Consider the following 19,451-nt stretch of genomic DNA (forward strand, 5'->3'; position numbering starts at 1 on the left):
CAAAGATGTGAACACCAGATACAGCTGGCAGCCCACGAGGGCATGTCTGTTCAGCATTCCCTCTTCTAGTGCCCTGCATCACCTCTCCAGTTCTTCCTGACAGCACTTTAGGATAATGCTGCACTGTCCTTGTGTCAAGTCAGGGTCCAAGTGCCCATCTCCCTCCAGGAAAATATGCTGTGGACCTGCAGGGTTGGACAACATATGACTTGGATGGAGCCCAGGAGTGCTCAGGGTGATCGGGTGCAGCAAGAGTTGGAAAGACAGAGCATCAGCTGAGAGTCCTCAAGCAGACTTGGACCCAGGAAATATGGCTCTTCCTACTGGGCTAAAGAAAATGTTTGGAAAGGGAAATTCTAGAGGTCCTTGGCTTGGGCTTCACTGCTCTCCAGGAATTGTTGAGGCCTGTGCTTTCCTCTCTACTGTAATGACAGGAACAGGATGACCAATCCTTGCTTCATAGGTGTGTGATGGAACGCTCTATGAACTTGAAAAGAATCTGGATGTTGTGGTAGGCTTCAAACATGAAAAAGAACCTTAATATAGATTATGAAGTATTAGGTGGAAAGTTCCGGTTCTCCTGCCATATAAGACTTGTCAACTCTCTAAACCAAGCAGTCTAGCTTAATGTGGCTTTCCTTCCTTCTGTGCCAAAGTCAAGGACTGGCCTGATCTCCCCAGTGGGAATGGGCACTGGTGACACATGTCAGGCCCAGCACACAATAAATATATGGTAGCTGAGAGCTGGAATCCCAGCTGTGATGAGCAGTAACTCAGTATCTTCCAGCTCTAGGGGGCTGCTGTCAGCAGCAGCATGTCCAGTGGTGACAACTCAGGATGGGTGTGCTCCAAATTGGGGAAAGTGACCACGGTAGGTGCCACTCAGAACTGGCTCTGAGAAGGCCAGTGTTTCCATATCCCTTTGGAAGCCAGGGGGACAGTGAAGATGTTTCTAATCATTCCAGCAAAAAGAAGGGAGTCGAGATGGCATCCCCCTGGACTTCCCTCACTGCCCAGAGCTCACATAGCCGCTTGTCCCTCCTAGGCCTGCAGGGACTTCCTGGAATTAGCTGAAATACACAGCCGGAAATGGCAGCGGGCACTGCAGTACGAGCAGGAGCAGCGTGTCCATTTGGAAGAGACCATTGAACAGTTGGCCAAGCAGCATAACAGCCTCGAGCGGGCCTTCCACAGTGGCCCCGGCTGGTCTGCCAACCCCAGCAAGAGCTTCAGCAAGGGTGAGTGGGCATGTGCTGGCTGGCAGGGTTGGGCCTGCCATTTGACCCACAGTCACCCATTCCCTAGATAACTCCACTTAGTTTCTGCTGTGCAACCCAGTCCCTATCCACACACACACACCTTCACATGCCTACATTTGGGCTTGACTTGGCCAACTCCATACTGTTTTCTCCATGGTGCTGTTTTTCTGGTACCTATCACCATCTGGCAAAAGCATCCCCATGCCTAGGTTTAAATTCTCAAAAGTTTAGGGTGGGCATAGCTTAGAGGACTTGCCTTGCATGCATAAAACACTGTGCTCAATCCCCTGTACTGCATACACGTACACACAAACACACACAGAGTCTCAAAAGTTCAATAAACTCAGCTGTTCCCTTTATGATAGGGTTGCCCAGGTGCCAGATGGCCACCTACCTAACCTTGGCTGGGAGGTCACAGATACCCTAGGCGGGGAACTGAGAGGGGTCTATCAGAAAGGGAACCCGGGCTACAGACAGGCTGACTACTATTAAGTTGATAATTTGAGCTTGCTCTGTGTTTGTTTTTTGTTCTTTGTTTTTTTGGTACCAGGGATTGAACTCGGGACCTTGTGCTTGCAAGGCAGGCAGTGGAGCCACTGAGATAAATCCCCGGCCCTCACTCTGTGTTTCTGATATGGGTATTCACCGCTATTAATTTCCCTCATAGGACTGCTTTCATTGAATCCCATAAGTTCCCGTATGTTGTATTGGCATTACCATTTAATTGTAGAAACTGTCTAATTTCTTCTTCAATTTCATCTGTGACCCATTTGTTGTTCAGGAATAGAACTGAACCAAGCTTTTGAATAAATGGACTTAGTAGATGTCTATATAGTGTTCCATCCACAACATCAGAATTCACATTCTTCTCAGCTGCACATGGGATGTTCTCCAAAACAGACCACATACTCGCTCATAAATATGCTTAAGGCTGACCAGCATGTTGAGAAATTAGGAGAAGCTTCCAGAAGGCAGCAGCTGAGCAATGAATGCACTGAAAGGAAGTGTATTATTCCAGTAAGGGAGCAAGCAGTCTAGGTTAATAGGGCCAGGTAACTACAGTGGGGAGGAAAGTGGTGTCAGGGTGGAGCAGAGCCCTTGGTTCTGGACTTCAGGCAGCTGGAGGAGCCCTTTTTGAGATTGCAAATTGAAGCAGAGGGTCTGTGTGTTTCTAGGAAGCCTCTTGACTCCCAAAGGAGAGGACAGTGAAGAAGATGAAGATACTGAGTACTTCGATGCCATGGAAGACTCTACATCCTTCATCACCGTGATCACTGAGACTAATGAAGATAGGTAGGCCCTCACCACACACCTCACATTGGCCGCGTAGAATGAGCATCTGGCAGGGTCAGCCTCTCCCACCTTGTTTTTAGGCCCCCTCTGGGTTGTTTTGTTGTTTTAAGACAGGGCCTCACTATGTACCTCAGGCTGGCCTCAAATTTGTGACAATCCTCCTGCCTCAGCTTCCCAAGTGCTGGGATTACAGGTATGCACTACCATGCCTGGCACAGGCTCCCTCTGATTTTGGTTTGCTGGGGGTTTTAAAAAAATTTTTGGACTAGGGATTGAACCCTTTGCACTGAGGTACATCTCTACCCTTTTCTTATTTTTTGAGACAAGGTCATGCTAAGTTATTAACTTGCCAAGGTTGGACTCAAACTCATGATTCTCCTGCCTCAGTCTCCTAGAGTGCTGGGATTATAGGTGTGTATAAAAACATCCAGCCTTTATGCTCTTTTGACCAGCTGTGTACTCAAGGGTTTTTTTTTCAAGTCTTGTTCCAGATGGATTTTTGCTTGGATTCTATTCTTAGTTACACCAAAAAGTGCCTAAAGTTTGTATCAAGATTTTCATTTAAAATGGAGACAGAGCAAGGCATTGGCTGGATGCCATTCTAGCCTGGGGTTAGGGGAAGACCCAGAAGGCCACAGCTGTTCCTCTTGCCTCAAAGCAGATCCCAACTGCTTCCTCTATGGTGTCATTATTTGAAAACAGATGAAAGATGCAGGAAATCTGTTTTCTATTTCTAACCCTTTGTTGCATTTTTCATAAAAGCTTGCTCTTTAGGGATGTTTCTAAATACATCTATGAATATACAGTAGTCTCTAGCACATTTACTAGCAATAAAGACAATGTTGTCAGACTCTCAGATCCATAGAAAATTCCCATGAGTATGACCCATGCAGTTGCAAGGAGTGTGCAGGGGGTAAAGCATGAGACAGACAAGCAGGTTGTACACAAGGTGTGGTCAAACCATGGCCGGGAATAAGCAAGCTGGTGAAAATCCTCAACTACTCCTGTTTTGCTTGGAGCTGTGGGCCTCACAGACTGATCTGCTTTATCACTTCCCTGGTCCAGTGTCCTCCAGAGAAGGGCTGTCTAGTACCATTTAGACAGTGTCTAGCAATGTATTTCTACTTCAGAATTATTTTCTATTTCCCAGTAACATTTTAAACTTGTTTACATTGCTCTCAGTGTTAACATGGCTTGGTTTTCCTGAACTTCTTTCAGTGCAGTCACCAGAAGCATCACTCTCTTGGCTGTACTGCCAGGAAGGTCTTTCTCAGCTGTCCCTAGTCCCTGCCTACCAGTTCTGTGCCTGGAACCGCCAGGATCTGGGCTCTCCTCAGTGCCCAGGGGCTTTCTGCTCATCCCTTGAGGCCCTGGCTGCCAAGTGCCAGTTTCCAGCCCCAGCTGGCCCCTCAGCCCTGGTGTTCTCTGCCGATATGGCAAAATATTGGATATGGGATATGTCAGAACCACTTCTGCCCTTCAGAAGCCCCAGTCTAGTGTGGGAGTCAGAGCAGCGGACATCAAGGATGCAGTACAATCTATCTGGGATAGGAAGAGGTCCAAAGCACTCTGTGAGGCACTCCCAGAGGAGGTACCCAGCCCCTGGTCTCTTCTTGGGCTTGGTGAAAGGACTCCAGACAGAAGCTTTGCTGAGCACCTGCTGTGGGAATACTGGTGAATGCACCCTCTCCAGATTGCTGCCTGTGTCCTTTTGCCCACACCTTGAGTGCCCCAAATTGGAGATGGCCTATTGGAGAAAACACCTTGGGGCTGCCCTTCACGGGACATGGGATAGGATAATAAGGAGGTCTCAAGATCTGTCCATAACTTATCTTACCCTTTATTTCCTGCAGAAAAGCCGAAGGTGGAACCAGCACATGTGGAACTGGAGACTGGACCACAGCAGACAACGTGAGTGAGGTAAGAGCTTCCAAGGCCAGGTTCCAGGTGGCTGAGGGGAGAGGCTAGTACTGCAAGCTCAGGACCACCATTGGATCCCAGATCTGCCTCCCCTATAGCAGTTCAAGCAGAGCTGTCCTGCCTTTCCCATCAGCTATGTGCCAGCTGCTGGCTTAATGCTAGCTCTTGGAAGGTCAAAGGACAGGGAATGGACTTGGAGGGCAGAGGAGGCTCTGGCATCCTCTGACAGGTGTGCTTTGTTTCTCCACAGGTGCTAGATGGAGCCTCACTTGTGCCCAAGGGCTCATACAAAGTCAAGAGGCGTGTCCGCATCCCTGACAAGCCTAACTACAGCCTTAACCTTTGGAGCATCATGAAGAACTGCATTGGTCGTGAGCTCTCCAGGATCCCCATGCCAGTAGGTAGCCCTAGGCATGGTGGCCATAGCGGCCCTCTGGGCTATGACATCTATACAGCCCTAGGGTGTCATTTTCTTAATGGCACCTGAAGAGAATGTAACTATGTGATTGTGTTCATCAGCCAGTTCTTCTAAGAGCAAGGGTCTTTAGACTCTGAGGGAAGGAGCCAGGAGAGAGCTCTGTGCATACTAAAATGTGGGAAACAGCAGCAGCTGGCTGTTAGCACCTTTCATGGTTTCATACAAGGCATATCTGGAACACTCTAGGGCCTCACAATGTCTCAGCTGTCTCCACTTAGTAAATGGAGAGCGGCAGACGTGGGCTTAGTGTTCAGGATGGCCCTCCCAGGAAATGGAGGCTTAGCAAGGTCACATAGCAGTCTACCAGCAGAACTGGGACCCTTGTTTACCACACTGCAAAGGCCCCTCCATCAAGGAAGAGCTTGGGGACTCTAGGCCTGTTAGTTTTAGTCTGTGACCCATGAGTCTCTTCCCATCTCTGGCTCTGTGTACAATCTGCAAAATGGAATCACTGCACCCCTGTCAGTGTCTGGGAAGATGGAGTGAGCTAATGACGGAAGACTGCATCACACTGGGAATGTGATAACTTGCCTTGCCTGAGGCTGGCAGGGGGCCCCTGAGCCACACCTGTCCTCACAGGCCCCTCCACAAGAGCCCTTGACAGAAAACTTAGAAAACAACACAGAATATGAGGAAGACCCACTGCCTCTGACCATGGATTTGCTTATTCACTCTGATTCTGTTGAGTCAGCATTGACTGTACAGCAGTGGGAAGTCAGACACCCTGGGCTTTGTGGAGTTTAATCCTAGTGGAGTGACGGTAAACATCATGAAAGTATATGGTAGAGCATGCCAGAAAGCATTCCATGCTGCACAGGAAACCGAGGCAGAGGGCCTAGAGAGGTGTCGGGTGGGGTTGAGGTGCTGCACAGCCAGGTTGACAGATGGACCTCACTATGTGGGTGTCATCAGAGCGGGGATTTCCCCGAATGTCTCAGAACAGCAGAGGTGCTGTGATGATCTAGGGACTGGGTCCTGGCCTGACCTGTTTCCCTTCCACTCACAGGTGAACTTCAACGAGCCCCTGTCCATGCTCCAGCGGCTGACTGAGGACCTGGAGTACCACCACCTGCTGGACAAGGCGGTGCACTGCTCCAGCTCTGTGGAGCAGATGTGCCTGGTGGCTGCCTTCTCTGTATCCTCCTACTCTACCACTGTGCACCGCATCGCCAAGCCCTTCAACCCCATGTTGGGGGAGACCTTTGAGCTGGACCGCCTGGAGGACATGGGCCTGCGCTCCCTCTGTGAGCAGGTGAGGCCCACCAGCCTGGCAGTGGGCAGTGGCCACTCATACTCTTCCCAGCCAGCTCCTGGCAGGCTTCCCAGAGAGAGAGAAGCATGAGAGGAGAGCTTGGTAGGACAGAGATGGGTCTGATATCAAAGAAGGGGAAAACCCACCTCCCAGCCAGGGAACGATGGGTAGGGGAGGAGGGATGTCTGTGGGTGCAGTTGGGAGTCCAGGCAGGCCAGAAAGTAAGGTCACCACTGAGATAAAAGTTGGCAGATAGGAGGAGCCTGGGCGAGCTGTGCATACTGGGATGAATGCTGGTGTGACTAGTGCCCTCACCTCTACCCCGTCCCCATGGGGATGAGCCAGGACCCAGGCTGGGAGTCGCATCATCATCTGACACTGAGCCTGAGTGTTCTTATTATAGAACAGGCAATTCTGTTGGTGCTGGTGATGCTCTACTTCCTGAGGTTAGCCAGAAAGCCAACAGTTTGCTGATCTTATTGCTAGTTTGGAAGGAATGCTATGGCTGACATGAGGATCCATTAGGAGGTGATTGTAATGATTGCACAGGGCCAGGTTTTGAAGGTGAAGCCAGCAGGTTTGCTAACATTTTGGATGTGAAAGGGCAGACAAGGGTAACCCTATGGTCCTTGGCCTGAACCCTTGAGTTTATGCATTTCTTCATTCAGCAAACACTAATGCCCTGAACATGCCAGGTGCTGATGGGGTGCTGAGGTAAGATGGAGAGTAGACAGATGTGGCTCCTGTTCCCATGGGGTTTAGGGGTGCACAGGCAGCTACTGTATATCAGATACTTCTGGCTCTTTAGAAAGGTGGTGGCCAGGGAGGGGCCTGACTGACACAAGGAGTGTGGTGGAAAAGGAGGAGATAAGGGTGGAGGGGAAGCAGCTGGGCAGCCAGATGACCCTGGCTGACTGGATGGGAAGTGGCTGCAATGGGGAGAGTGCTCCCCAGGGGAGGTGCAGGGGGCAGTGGAGAAGGCACAGATGCTAGGTACACTTAAGGAAGAAGAGACAAGATTTGTTAAGGATTTGATGGAGAACATGACAAGGAGGGGCTGGGAAAATTCCAAAGTATTTGGTGTGGGCAGCTGGAAAGACAGCATGGGCCTGAGACAGGTAGGGATGATGCAGTGCTCTGGGTCCCTCCCCTTGGGGACATGTCCCTGCATTTCCCGATGGGGGTGGCTCTAGTAGACATAAGGCAGCTGGCACAGGAAAGACCATGACATGAACTAGGGAGGGATGAGGCTGGACAAGGCAGAGCCTAGCAGCTGTGGAATGAGGAAGAAAATGGAGACTTAGTGGTGCTGCCAATAGATGGGAGAGGGCCAGGTAGCAGGGATTCTGAAGGTGAGGCAGTAGTTGGGATGCCCAGCACTGTAAGAGGAAAGTTGGGGGTTCTGGGAGATCCATTGTGGGGAACAGACAAAGCCTGAGACAGGACATTGACATGACTTCCACTCAGGAGTCAGGCTGGACTCTGCCCCTCCATTAAAATGGCTTTACTGGTCTGGGTGCCCTTCCTCAGTGTATCCTTGCATGACGGACATGTGTCTTGGTGTGTGGTGAGGATTAAATGAGAAAATGAGCATGGAAGCCCTTGGGTCAGATTGTCCTGGGCCTGTCGTGGAAGCCCACCATCATGCATGTTTTCCAGCCCAAGAAACAGGCCTGGGCACACTAGGCCCATTTCATACTCGCATGGGCTGGGTTAGGCCCAGGACAGCCATAACAGGCTGCTTTTCTGCTCAAGACACCATTTCTCTGGGGGACCTAGTCTTACACTACCTAAAAGAGTAGGTAGACCAGATCCCATGGCCATGGCCCTTTTTTTTTTTTTTTTTTTTTTGGTACCGGGGATTGAACTTGGGACCTTGTGCTTGCAAGGCAGGTGGTGGAACCACTGAGCTAAATCCCCAGCCCCAAATGGCACTTTGCATCCTGGGAACAGGGTAGACTCTCCCTCCCTGGCCAGGAAGGTGGTGTGGGCCCATGACCAGCAATCCTCATGTCCGCCGTCTGATCCCAGGTGAGCCACCACCCCCCATCAGCTGCCCACTATGCATGTTCTAAGCATGGCTGGAGCCTCTGGCAGGAGATCACCATCGCCAGCAAGTTCCGGGGAAAGTATATCTCCATCATGCCACTCGGTAAGCTGGGGTTCTGGGTGCTCCTGGGACAGAAAGACATTCTGCTTCAGGGGGCAAATTCTGCCAACCCAAAAGCTGGCTTGGGGCTCCCAGAGGAGACTTCCTTGCAAGTCTGCTCCCACCAACACACACAATGCCTGCAGTCCTGGCTTATACCGTATGCCCTTAACATGCATGGATATTCCACTGGTTCTTAAGACCCTGGGCCTGTGGGTGAACTGGCCGGAGCCCTACATGAGGGCACCATGACTTCTGACCTGTACTCGGCCTCCAGGTGCCATCCACTTAGAATTCCAGGCCAGTGGAAATCACTATGTATGGAGGAAGAGCACCTCAACTGTGCACAACATCATCGTGGGCAAGCTCTGGATTGACCAGGTCAGGGCTGGATACCCTAGGAGGGGTATGTATGGCCCAGGGATTGGCCGCTGACCACTACCTTCTCTCACCAGTCAGGGGACATTGAGATTGTGAACCATAAGACCAATGACCGATGCCAGCTTAAGTTTGTACCCTACAGCTACTTCTCCAAAGAGGCAGCCCGAAAGGTAAGCAGGGCCACCTCCCAGAATCCCAGAAGGCACAGAGGGCTGTGTGCTTATTTCAGCCCTGCCGATGTTCACAGGTGACTGGAGTGGTGAGTGACAGCCAAGGAAAGGCCCACTATGTGCTGTCAGGCTCATGGAATGAGCAGATGGAATGCTCCAAGATCGTGCAGAGTAGCCCCAGCAGCCCTGGCTCTGATGGGAAGCAGAAGACAGTGTACCAGACCCTACCAGCCAAGCTGCTATGGAGGAAGTACCCACTGCCGTAAGTAGGGACTGGGGACCCTCTGTGGGAAACAGGGCCAATAGAGAGACAGAGAAAGGAGGCCAGGGAGAAGTAGAGAGCCAGAAGACACCACCCTACCTGGAAGAAACCACAGGTGGTCAGAAGGGCTCAGTTCACATAGGGGCAGAAAATGATGTGACTGACATCCCAGAGTGGAAGCCAGACACCCAGCTGCAAATGAATTTGAATCTATCATGTGGCAGCGAACACTATGCAGAGACTTTAAACAGGTGATAGGATAGAATCCTTCCCAGCATGGCTACAAGAAATTATTTTTAAACCTTGATAATAACTTGTTAGAAACAATACTATAAAAAGTAGCACAGCAGATTCCAAAGAGAACATAATAGAAATTCTGCAAAGGAAAAATAATCAATTGAGAACTCTTTGAAAAGATTTAAAGAGAGAATGTGTTACCTGAATACAGGTCAGAAGAAATGATCACACTATAGCATAAAAGAGACAAAACCTGGAAAATACAAGAGCTAGAGTGAGAAGCCAAGCAAAGTTCCTACACTTGCTGCATCCCTTGGGATCTTGTTAGTGTGCAGAACTGTCAAACCTCTTGAATGGGAACCTGCAATTCTATAAGGTCCGTAGGGCACCTGAACAGCATCCAGTGCACTTCTGGTTAGAGCCCTATGAGGAAACAGAGACTGCTTCTGAAGAGAAAACAGAGGACACTGCTATACCTGAATCTATGTAGTGAGACTGTTGAAAGTGAATCAGAATACGAAGCAGGGAGATTGCTAAAAGACATTACTTGCTGAGAAACAGCACCGTGACAGCTGTCCTCTCATCAGCAATAATGGGAGGTTGAAGACAGGTAAATGAAATCTTCCATGTGCTAAAAATTTTCTGCCAGCCTCGCCTTGAATTTTACACCTGGAGTGACCATCTTTAAAAACTGAAGTTGAAATACAGACCTTTTCAGGCAAATAAAAACTTAGTTGGCTATCAACAAACCTGTAGCTAAAGGCTATAGCTCAGGCAGGAAGGAACTGATCCTAGGTGAAAGATATGAGATGTATTAATGAGTGAAGAATAAAAACTGTATGAATTTAAATGAACCCTGAATAATAAAGAATAATAATGTCACCTAGGGTTCAAAATTTGAGAATACAACCACCCCACTATGTAAGTCAGAAGAGGAATAAATGGAGGGAAACCATGCCAACTAGGAAGAAGGGTCAAGACTTGCTTTAAGGGGCTAGGGATGTAACTCAGTGGTAGAGCATGTGTTTAGCATGCATGAGGCCCTGGGTTCAAGCCCTTGCATGTGTGAATGCATTAACTTTTGACTGTAGGAAGTATGGATATTGTAATTCCTAGAGTAACCATTAAATAATACATTTAACTAGAATCCCAGAAGGAAAGGAAAGAAGTAGGTAAACATAGCACAGAGGGAAAATAGTTAAAGAAATAATGCAAATATTTTCCCAAAATAAAAGAGATAAAAGGGCCTTAGCTTAAAAGGGTCTATATAGTATAAAGAAATATATAAAGAAAAACATTCACCTAGACCATGCTATAGTCAAATTAAGACTATCAAAGAATAAATTCTAATAGCTTCCAGACAGAAGTGAAAGATTTCAGTCAAAGGTGAAGAATCAGACTGGCATCAGATATTTCAACAACTAGGACTCGAGTAATATTTTCAAACTATGAAGAAAATGAAATTAGAAGGTAGAATTTTCTCTCCAGTCAAGTTATCATTCAGATATGAGGCCATGGGGTAAAGAGATTGGAAATGATCAAGAAATTCTATATATAATTATACACATATGTATGAATTCACCAAAATGAATGTAACTATTATGTATCTCAAACATATACTCATAAAAAAATATGAGATCATGATAAGAAAATTCCGTAGGTATACAGTCTTAGGTTTGCAACACAAAAAAACACAGTGAAACAGTATAAGACATAGCAATCTTAAAAGGACAGGGAAAAAATCCAGAAGATGTTGCAATAGATACATGAAGTAAAATTTAGTCTTTAAACAATTACTGGGAAGAATAAAAAGAAAATATGCCCATAATAATGCAGAGTTAAAACTCTAGATAATGTTAACATGATGGGATTTTGGGGAAAAAAGGGTACCAGGGATGTGGAGAAATGCTAAGTTTTTATTAGAAGGAAGAGACATATGTATGTTTCTTAAAACAGTAAGAGAAGATTAAATGAAAAAGTAGGACAAATATAACATATAAACAGGTTCAAGCATATCAATGAAAATGGGCAAAAGCAAAATACTGACTGGATTTGTGTGACTGGATTTGTTAAAATCCAGATACATGCTCCTTCTAAGAGATACACAAAACAAAGATGTGCAAAGATTGAAAGTAAAAGAGACATTTCATGAAAACTGAACCCAAAAAGCTGCAGTAGTTATATTAATAACAGGTAAAATAGACTTGGGGAGGAAAGCAAGGAAAGAAAAGTTGCTACATAATGAAAGGTTAAGTTCATCAAGAAACTCTTAAGTTTCACAATAGACATGTAATAAAATAACCTCAAATATAGAAAGCACATATTGATACCTAAGGAAGAAATAGTAAGTCTGTCATCATCATGGGAAACAGAGATTTCAATATACCCCTCTCATTTGTTGATAAGACAAATTAAAAAAAACAGGGAGGATATGAAGAAGATTGAAACAACACAAGCTATACATAGATATGTGGATGCAGCAGCCACAGAATACACTTTTTTTCAATTACACATGGAATGTTTGAAAAAAATCAATCATGTATTAAGCAATAAACAGCCTCAACAAATTTACAGAGGGTAGCTTACAGAGTACGACTTATAAGACCTTTAAATTAGAGCAAAATTACAAAAACACTCCACATATTTAGGGAAAAAAACTAAGTTCCTAAATAACTCCTCAGTAAAATGAGAAATCAGAATGGAAATTTTTTAATACCTAGAACTGAATGGCATCAAAGACACCAAAACTGAATGGATGTGATGGGCAATCCCTCAAGTGAAATGTACTGTATTGCTTTAAATACTTTATACTTTAAATACTTTATACTTTTTTTTTTTTTTTTTGGTACCAGGGATCGAACTCGGGTCCTTGTGCTTGCACAGCAGGCAGCAAAACCACTGACCTAAATCCCCGGCTACTTTATACTTTTGAGGCTTTTTCTTTTCTGAGTTTCCATCCTTAACGTTAGAGAAAGTTCAACATATACACCCAAAAGAAGAAAAAATATATACCTTTAAAAAGACAGAAATTAATAGAATAGAGAAAAAATATAACAAAGTTTGATAAAGTTTGAAATTGACCCTTTGAGGAACAAAACAACTGGACAGTAGAGAAAACTACTAGAGTAAGACTGATCAAGATAGTAATATGTATTATTCTTGTAATCTCAGCACTCCTGGAAGCTGAGGCAGGGGGACTGCAAATTCAGGGCCAGCCTGGAGAACTTAGTGACTTAGTGAGACCCTGTCTCAAAATAAAAAATGTTTAAAAGGGCTGGGAATGTAGTTCAGTAATAGCATGCCCCTGGATTCCATCCCTAGTATTCCAGTCAATCAATCAATCAAGTTTCATAGGATATGTAAAGTATAAAGACATATATTTAAAAGAGATAATTAAAACTCGGGAAGAACAAATTCTTAGAAAAACATTACTTATAAGAACTGATTCTAGAAAAATAAAATTCCCAAATACTCCTATAATAAAGAAACTAAAGTAGTAGTTTTAAATTACCCCAAGGACAAGGCCCAGATAACTTTTCAGGTGAATTCATAAAATTCTCAAGAAATGTTAACCAATATTATATACAGTCTTCCAAACCACAAAAAGAGAGGAAGTGCTCTTTTATCCTACATTGTGAGGCCAGAAGAACCTTCATACACCAGCTAAGACAGTAACAGGAAAATAAAATTTTTAACTCCATTTCACTTATATAAGCAAAATTACAAAACAAGATATCAGAAAATCCAATCCAACAGTGTATTAAAAAGATAAAAATCTTGGGCCGGGGATTTAGCTCAGTGGTTTCGCTGCCTGCTGCGCAAGCGCAAGGACCCGAGTTCGATCTCCGGCACCAAAAAAAAAAAAAGATAAAAATCTGTAATATTAATTTACCTAGAGTCTTCAAGAATATTTTTATTGGAAAATTCATAAATTATATTAATAGTCATCAATACATTTAGAAAAAGCATTTTAGGTGCCTATACATGATTAATATGCAAAAGTCAATCACAGTTCCATAAACTAACAGCAAACAACTAGAAAATGCAATTTACAAGATACCAATTACATCAGAAATATCAAAGACTTTGTAATAATCCTTATATTCAAGATCTCCAGAGAAAAAATTATCAAAATTTACTAAGAGCTATCAAAGGAAGTGCTAAATAAATGGAGAAGTTAAATTGTTCATGGATTGAAAGACAGTATTGTAAAGATGTCATGATTTGAAGAGTCAGCAGATTGAACAAAATCCCAATAGGAATTTTCATGGAACTTGGTATTAGAATTTTAAAATTTATACTGCTGAATAAAGGATTTCTGGGAAAAAATAGGAATTACCTTACTAGATATGAGGACTTATTTTGAAATTAAGATGGAATGGGATAGTGAGCCTATAAACAGTCCCATGGCTCTATGTATCCTTGATATATGACTAAGGTGACAATAAAATAGAAAAAGATAAACTGAATCCCTCCCTTAAAACAAAAATCAATTCCAGATAGAGGCCTTACAATTAATATTGTCTTATTGTTAAACAATAAAGTTAATACTTTAAGTTTAAAAAATATAGATGAGTTTAGACCTTAAGAAATTACATTTTAAACAAGACATAGAAAAGCATTGATGCATTTAAGTATATCAAAACATTTAATAAGTATATGAGGGGCCAGGGATTTAGCTCAGTGGTTCCGCCACCTGCCCCGCAAGCACAAGGACCCGAGTTCGATCCCCAGTACCAAAAAAAAAAGAATATGAACTTCTGTTCATTAAAAGAAATATTGTAGCTGGGTATGACGGTGCATGCCTGTAACCCCAGCTGAGGCAGGAAAATTGCCAAATTCAAGGCCAGTTTAGGCAACTTAGACCTTGTCTCAAAAATTTAAAAATGGGCTGAGGAAGTAGAATACTTCCCCAGCTTAAGGCCCTAGGTTCCATCCTCAGAACTACAAAAAGAGAGAAATTTTGCTTATTAAAAGGCAATTTAGTTGGGGATGGTGGTGTACACAGCACTCGAGAGGCTGAGGCAGGAGGATTACTGAAAGTTCAAGGCCAGCCTGGGCATGTCTCAAAAAAAAATTAAAAAGCAATTTAAAGAAAGTGATTGTTGGGCTGGGGATTTAGCTCAGTGGTACTGCCACCTGCCTCACAAGCGCATGGTCCCAAGTTCGATCCCCAGTACCAAAAAAAAAAAAAGAAAGAAAGAAAGTGATCGTTGTACTCAAGATTTACAAGGGAATAGATTTAATACAGGACACATAATTTATAGGATTATTTTATAATATTCACTAAAAAAAGTCAAATGCAGAGGAGGGTGAGAGATCTGTCCACGCGCTAGAGACCAAAGAATCCAGCCGAGGTTCTGGATCCCACAGCAATGTCCCACACAAGTCCAGCTGAAGACCTAGAGCCCAAGGCAAAGTCCTCCACAAGTCCAGGCCTAGAGCCCACGGCACTGTCTCATGCAAGTCCGTATGGAGGATCTGCACTGGGAAGGCCCAAAGGCCAGTGGTGGAAGCTAGAAAGTCTGCGCCGGCGGGGTGAAGGGTCTGTGCCACCAGGCTGAGGGATCTGCACTGGAGCCAGGAAGTGAAATATACTGTATATGGCTAGTCAACACATGAAAACCATTGTCAAATCATCGGTAATCAGGTAAATGCTAATCAAAACTACCACAATGAAATACCACTTTACTTTCATTTAATTAGCAAAAAATGACTAAGGCTGACAATATCAAGGGTTAAAGATTTGGATCCTCAGTATCTCTTTCAATACTGCTAGAGGGAGTATAATTTGGTGCAGCCACTTTAGATACTTCCTCTTTTTTGGATACTGGAAATTGAACCTTGGGACTCGTTGCTGCTAGGCAAATGCACTACTATTGAGCTACACCCTCAATGCTGGTCTTACTTCCTGAAGGTGAACTATCACATACACTATAACCTAGCAGTTCTACTTGTAGTATAGAAGAAATGTGTGCTTGCAGGCCAAAGAAAAGATAGGACAGAACAAAAGGAAAAAACAAGACAGTAGATCTAAATCCAGTATATCAGTACAACTTGAGAATCTCTTATCTGAAAAATCTGAAATGCTCCAAAATCCAAAAGCTTGAGCATCAACATGACACTGTAAGTGGAAAATTCCACACCTGACCTGTGACAAGTCACAGTCAGTAATGCATATACAATCAAAATATTGTATTTAAACTGAAACATAAATGGATTTTGTGTTTAGATTTGGGTCCCATTCCCAAGATATGTCACTGCACAAGTATTATGAAATTTTAAAAACTACAAGTACTTCTGGTCCCATACATTTTGGATAATGGATACTCAACCTATAATACAATATTGCTCCCATTATAAGTGTAAGATTCAGAAAAATTTTGTAATGGTACCAAAGTTTTATGAAAGGTACGAAAAGAAACAGACTTCATAGCAAGTTTGGGCCAAGTACAAGTAGAAAAAGAAGTATACCCTGCATGTGGGCCCAACACAGTGGCCCAGACAAATTTTTTATGTAACATATATAGTCTGCAAGAGATACATCTAAGTAAGAAAATAAATACTGGGATAAAAAAGATATCCCCATAGAAATACTACCCAAACAAAAGCTGCCGTAGCTGTGTTCATATCACAAAGCAAACTCTACAACAAAAAGCAATACTAGAGATAAGAGGGAAAATTCATAACGATGAAAGCTCAGTTCACCAAGATGAGTTTTAAATTTGAATATACTTTGTACAGAATGACAAACCCTTAAAATACATACAGCATGGGCTCATAGAAATATAAAGAGAAACAGACCAATTTACAACCAAAGTAGGAAAGTTTAATGTACATTTTTTAGTTATGGATAAAAAAAAACACTCTGGAGGATAAATCTGAACAAGAGGACCTACTAGCCATTATAGAATTACTACACCCCATAACTGACCAAGCACATTCTCTTACATGTGGGCTATCTGCCAAAATTGACCATATACTGGGCCATACGGCAAACTGCAGAATACTAAAATGATATCAAGTATCTTATCAAATGTGTTATCTGACTCCACAGCAACTATGCTAGAAAAAAATTTCTAGAAAAATCTACCTTTATAAATTTAAGAAATATGTTTCCAGATAAGTCATATATCAAAAGATGATACAGGAATCAAAAAATATATCAAAAATGGTGGGATTCAGCTAAAAGCAGTACTTGGAGTGAAAGATATTGCCTTAAAATGTACATCATATTAGAAAAGAGAAATATGGGCTAAGCATCTATCTCCAGAAGTTAGGGGGAAAATACAAAATGATAACATAATGGGAAGAATATAACAAGATCTATAAGGCAGAAAACTGTAAAATAGAATCAATAAAGTTTTATTTTCAACCAATAAAGTCAAACCTCTGACGTGGATGTTCAAAATTGAAGACACATACTACACGCAAAGGTACATTGCTAAGTTACAGACATTATCAAAGCAGAAGCAATGAAGATATGACAAACGTAATGCGGACAAATTAGAAAAATTAGATGAGGGCCAGGGACTTAGCTCAGTGGCACTGCTCCTGCCTTGCAAGTGATAAGGTCCTGGGTTCCATCCCCAGTACCAAGAAAAAAAAAAATAGATGAAAAGGACAAATTCCTAAGAAGTCTCTACTAACAAAGCAGATGGGGTTCAGAGAGCTGTGTTAAGGGGCAGCACAAGGCATAATGGGTAAGTTGGACACAGCTGGTGGGTTTTTGCAGGGTCAGTTCATCATGGATGGACACAGGACCAGGGAAAGGTCGGCCAAAGCCAAAGGGAGCCCCAGATGCGGGAAGTGGGAGGGCCAGGAGTGGGGTCCCAGAGCAGATGGGCCGGGCAGGCATGGGCGGCGCTGCGGGGACAGCATCTTCCCGACCATGCCGCCACAGGGAGAACGCAGAGAACATGTACTACTTCTCCGAGCTGGCGCTGACCCTCAACGAGCTCGAGGGCGGCGTGGCGCCCACTGATAGCCGCCTGCGGCCCGACCAGCGGCTGATGGAGGAGGGACGCTGGGACCAGGCCAACACCGAGAAGCAGCGGCTGGAGGAGAAGCAGCGTCTGTCGCGGCGCCGGCGACTGGAGATCTGCGCCCCTGGCCGCAGTTGCGGCGCGGAGGAAGGTGAGGCCGGGCGAGGAGGGGACCCAGGGGCAGATGGGGTTACCCAGGGGAACAAGGGGGCACCCAGGAGAGGGGTTTACCCACCTCGGCCCGTGCCCAGCAGAGAAGGAGGCAGATGGGTATGTTCCACTGTGGTTCGAGAAGAGACTGGACCCGCTCACCAGAGAGACGGCCTACGTGTACAAGGGTGGCTACTGGGAGGCCAAGGAGAAGCAGGACTGGCATATGTGCCCCAACATCTTCTGAGTGCCACCCCTGCAGCAAATACTGATGCCTGCACAGCCGGGTCCACCTTTTCCTTTATGCACTCAATTCAATAGTGAATCCCCCCCCCAAAAAAAAGTTTGGGGAGCTCCTACCTTAGAAGGGGGAAGGGTTGACCCGGGTTCTCTCCATCTCCCAGGTGCACCGGGTCACCTGTGCCCCCTTCACCATGGACTTGGGCCCCATGGGCACCCCAGCACCCACTTAACATAACTCAGGCTGGCTGGCCCAGGCCATCAGCTGCCCAGGGCACCAGCCCCAACCCAGGGAGGAACTGGCCCCTCCTTGGGAGCCTCTTTTGACTTTTTTAGAAAAGAGAATCTCCATTTCTTTCCAGCCATGATTTTTAGTATAGTATTTAGCAGATAGCTTTCTAAGTGTACTTTCTTGCCATAAAATTGTCCTGGCAAGATTCCCTTTTAAAGACATCAGGAAGCCAGAACCCTTTGAATTGGGAGCGTTTTGTAGCTCAACATGGCAGAGCCCTCTTTCTATCTGAGCTACCCATCCACCTGGAGCCTAGGGCCCACAGAGACGGAGCAGAAGGGGGCTGCCCTGGACCAGCCGAGCACAAATGGTCTTGGGAGTGACAACCCATGACTGGGATGGGGGACTTCTGAGTGTCCCCATGCAGATTGAGGGCAGTAGCCCCTTGCCTACCTTGGCCATGCTGAGGCAGCACCTAGCCCCAAAGAGGCCAAGAAGGGCTGAAAAGGAGGGCCCACCGGTGCTCCCTGCCCTGAGAACCAGGCCCCAAATCAGCAATAACAAACCCTCTGCACAACCTGGGCTGGTGACCTGGGCACCACTGACCCAGCATCCCACCTCATCCTCAGGTGGCTCCAGGGGTGCCCATCTCAGCACCCCCTGAACTCTTTATTTGCCTAATATATATATATGATATATAAATATATAATAGCTATTTTGCTTAAATTTCTATAGTATGTAAAAGTGAAAAATGATGAAGACAGGGCACACCTGTCTGAGTTTGGCCTCCCATAAGCTGTGCCCTGCCCTCTCATACTCCTTCTGATGGCTTCTGCCAATCTTAAGGGGATTGGACCACTGTGGCCAGTCCCAGCCCTCAGAAATCCCTTCTCTAACTTTTCCTACTTCAGTTTGGTCCTGAAAGTTCATTGTGGGGTTTTTCTTTCTACTCCAGGACTGGTTTTTATATTAAAAAAAAAAAAAAAAAAAAGTGAAAACACCAACGTGTGAAATGCCTTATGATGCCCACTCCAGAAGGGCAGGTTGGGGGTCCCCATGGAGCCTCCTCTCAGAACTATGGAATGGACCTCTTCCCAACACTCTTTGTGAGCAAGCAGCTTTTGACCCCTAATAAAAAAAAAAAAAACTTGGCTTTGGAGTTTTCTACTGCCTTGTCCCTGAGTCTGTCTGTGGCTGGATGAAGGGGGACTAACAAAGGAAACAGGTGACAGTCCCTGAGGCAACGTGGGGGAAGGACTGTGGGGCTTTGTTCTGTTAGGTCTATCCAAGGAAGGCTGCCCAGGAAGGCTGAGTGAGCACCATGTAACACTAACCTCGGGGAAGGGTCACAGCTCTGCCAAGGGCCACCATGATGACTACACCCCACCTGCCTCCCCTCAGAAGGGCAGTGCTTTAGCCACCTGGAGACCTCCAGAAGCCCCC

At 45.2% G+C, this 19,451-nt stretch overlaps 1 protein-coding gene across 11 annotated transcripts in view; it reads left to right on the plus strand.

Annotated features, from left to right (window-relative positions):
* Positions 1–19,159, plus strand: part of Osbp2 (oxysterol binding protein 2) — a 253,877-nt gene extending 234,718 nt beyond the window's left edge. For 7 of the 11 annotated variants that reach the window (XM_087198229.1, XM_087198236.1, XM_087198235.1 and 4 more), the window contains 11 exons: positions 1,046–1,238; positions 2,435–2,552; positions 4,406–4,472; positions 4,723–4,869; positions 5,957–6,202; positions 8,234–8,354; positions 8,629–8,732; positions 8,807–8,902; positions 8,980–9,164; positions 17,305–17,537; positions 17,638–19,159. In XM_087198229.1, coding sequence (XP_087054355.1) covers positions 1,046–1,238; positions 2,435–2,552; positions 4,406–4,472; positions 4,723–4,869; positions 5,957–6,202; positions 8,234–8,354; positions 8,629–8,732; positions 8,807–8,902; positions 8,980–9,164; positions 17,305–17,537; positions 17,638–17,783 — 1,656 coding nt within the window. In that variant the 3' untranslated portion in view covers positions 17,784–19,159. The remainder of the gene's footprint in view (positions 1–1,045; positions 1,239–2,434; positions 2,553–4,405; positions 4,473–4,722; positions 4,870–5,956; positions 6,203–8,233; positions 8,355–8,628; positions 8,733–8,806; positions 8,903–8,979; positions 9,165–17,304; positions 17,538–17,637) is intronic. The other 4 variants (XM_013071666.3, XM_087198238.1, XM_087198231.1 and 1 more) reach the window with 3 other exon arrangements.
* The last annotated feature ends 292 nt before the right edge of the window (positions 19,160–19,451 follow it).

The sequence above is a fragment of the Heterocephalus glaber genome, unplaced genomic scaffold, assembly GCF_053883595.1.
Source record: "Heterocephalus glaber isolate CG9 unplaced genomic scaffold, H.glaber_assembly_v1.0 deba00001687, whole genome shotgun sequence".
In the NCBI taxonomy this organism is placed as follows: Eukaryota; Metazoa; Chordata; class Mammalia; order Rodentia; family Bathyergidae; genus Heterocephalus; species Heterocephalus glaber.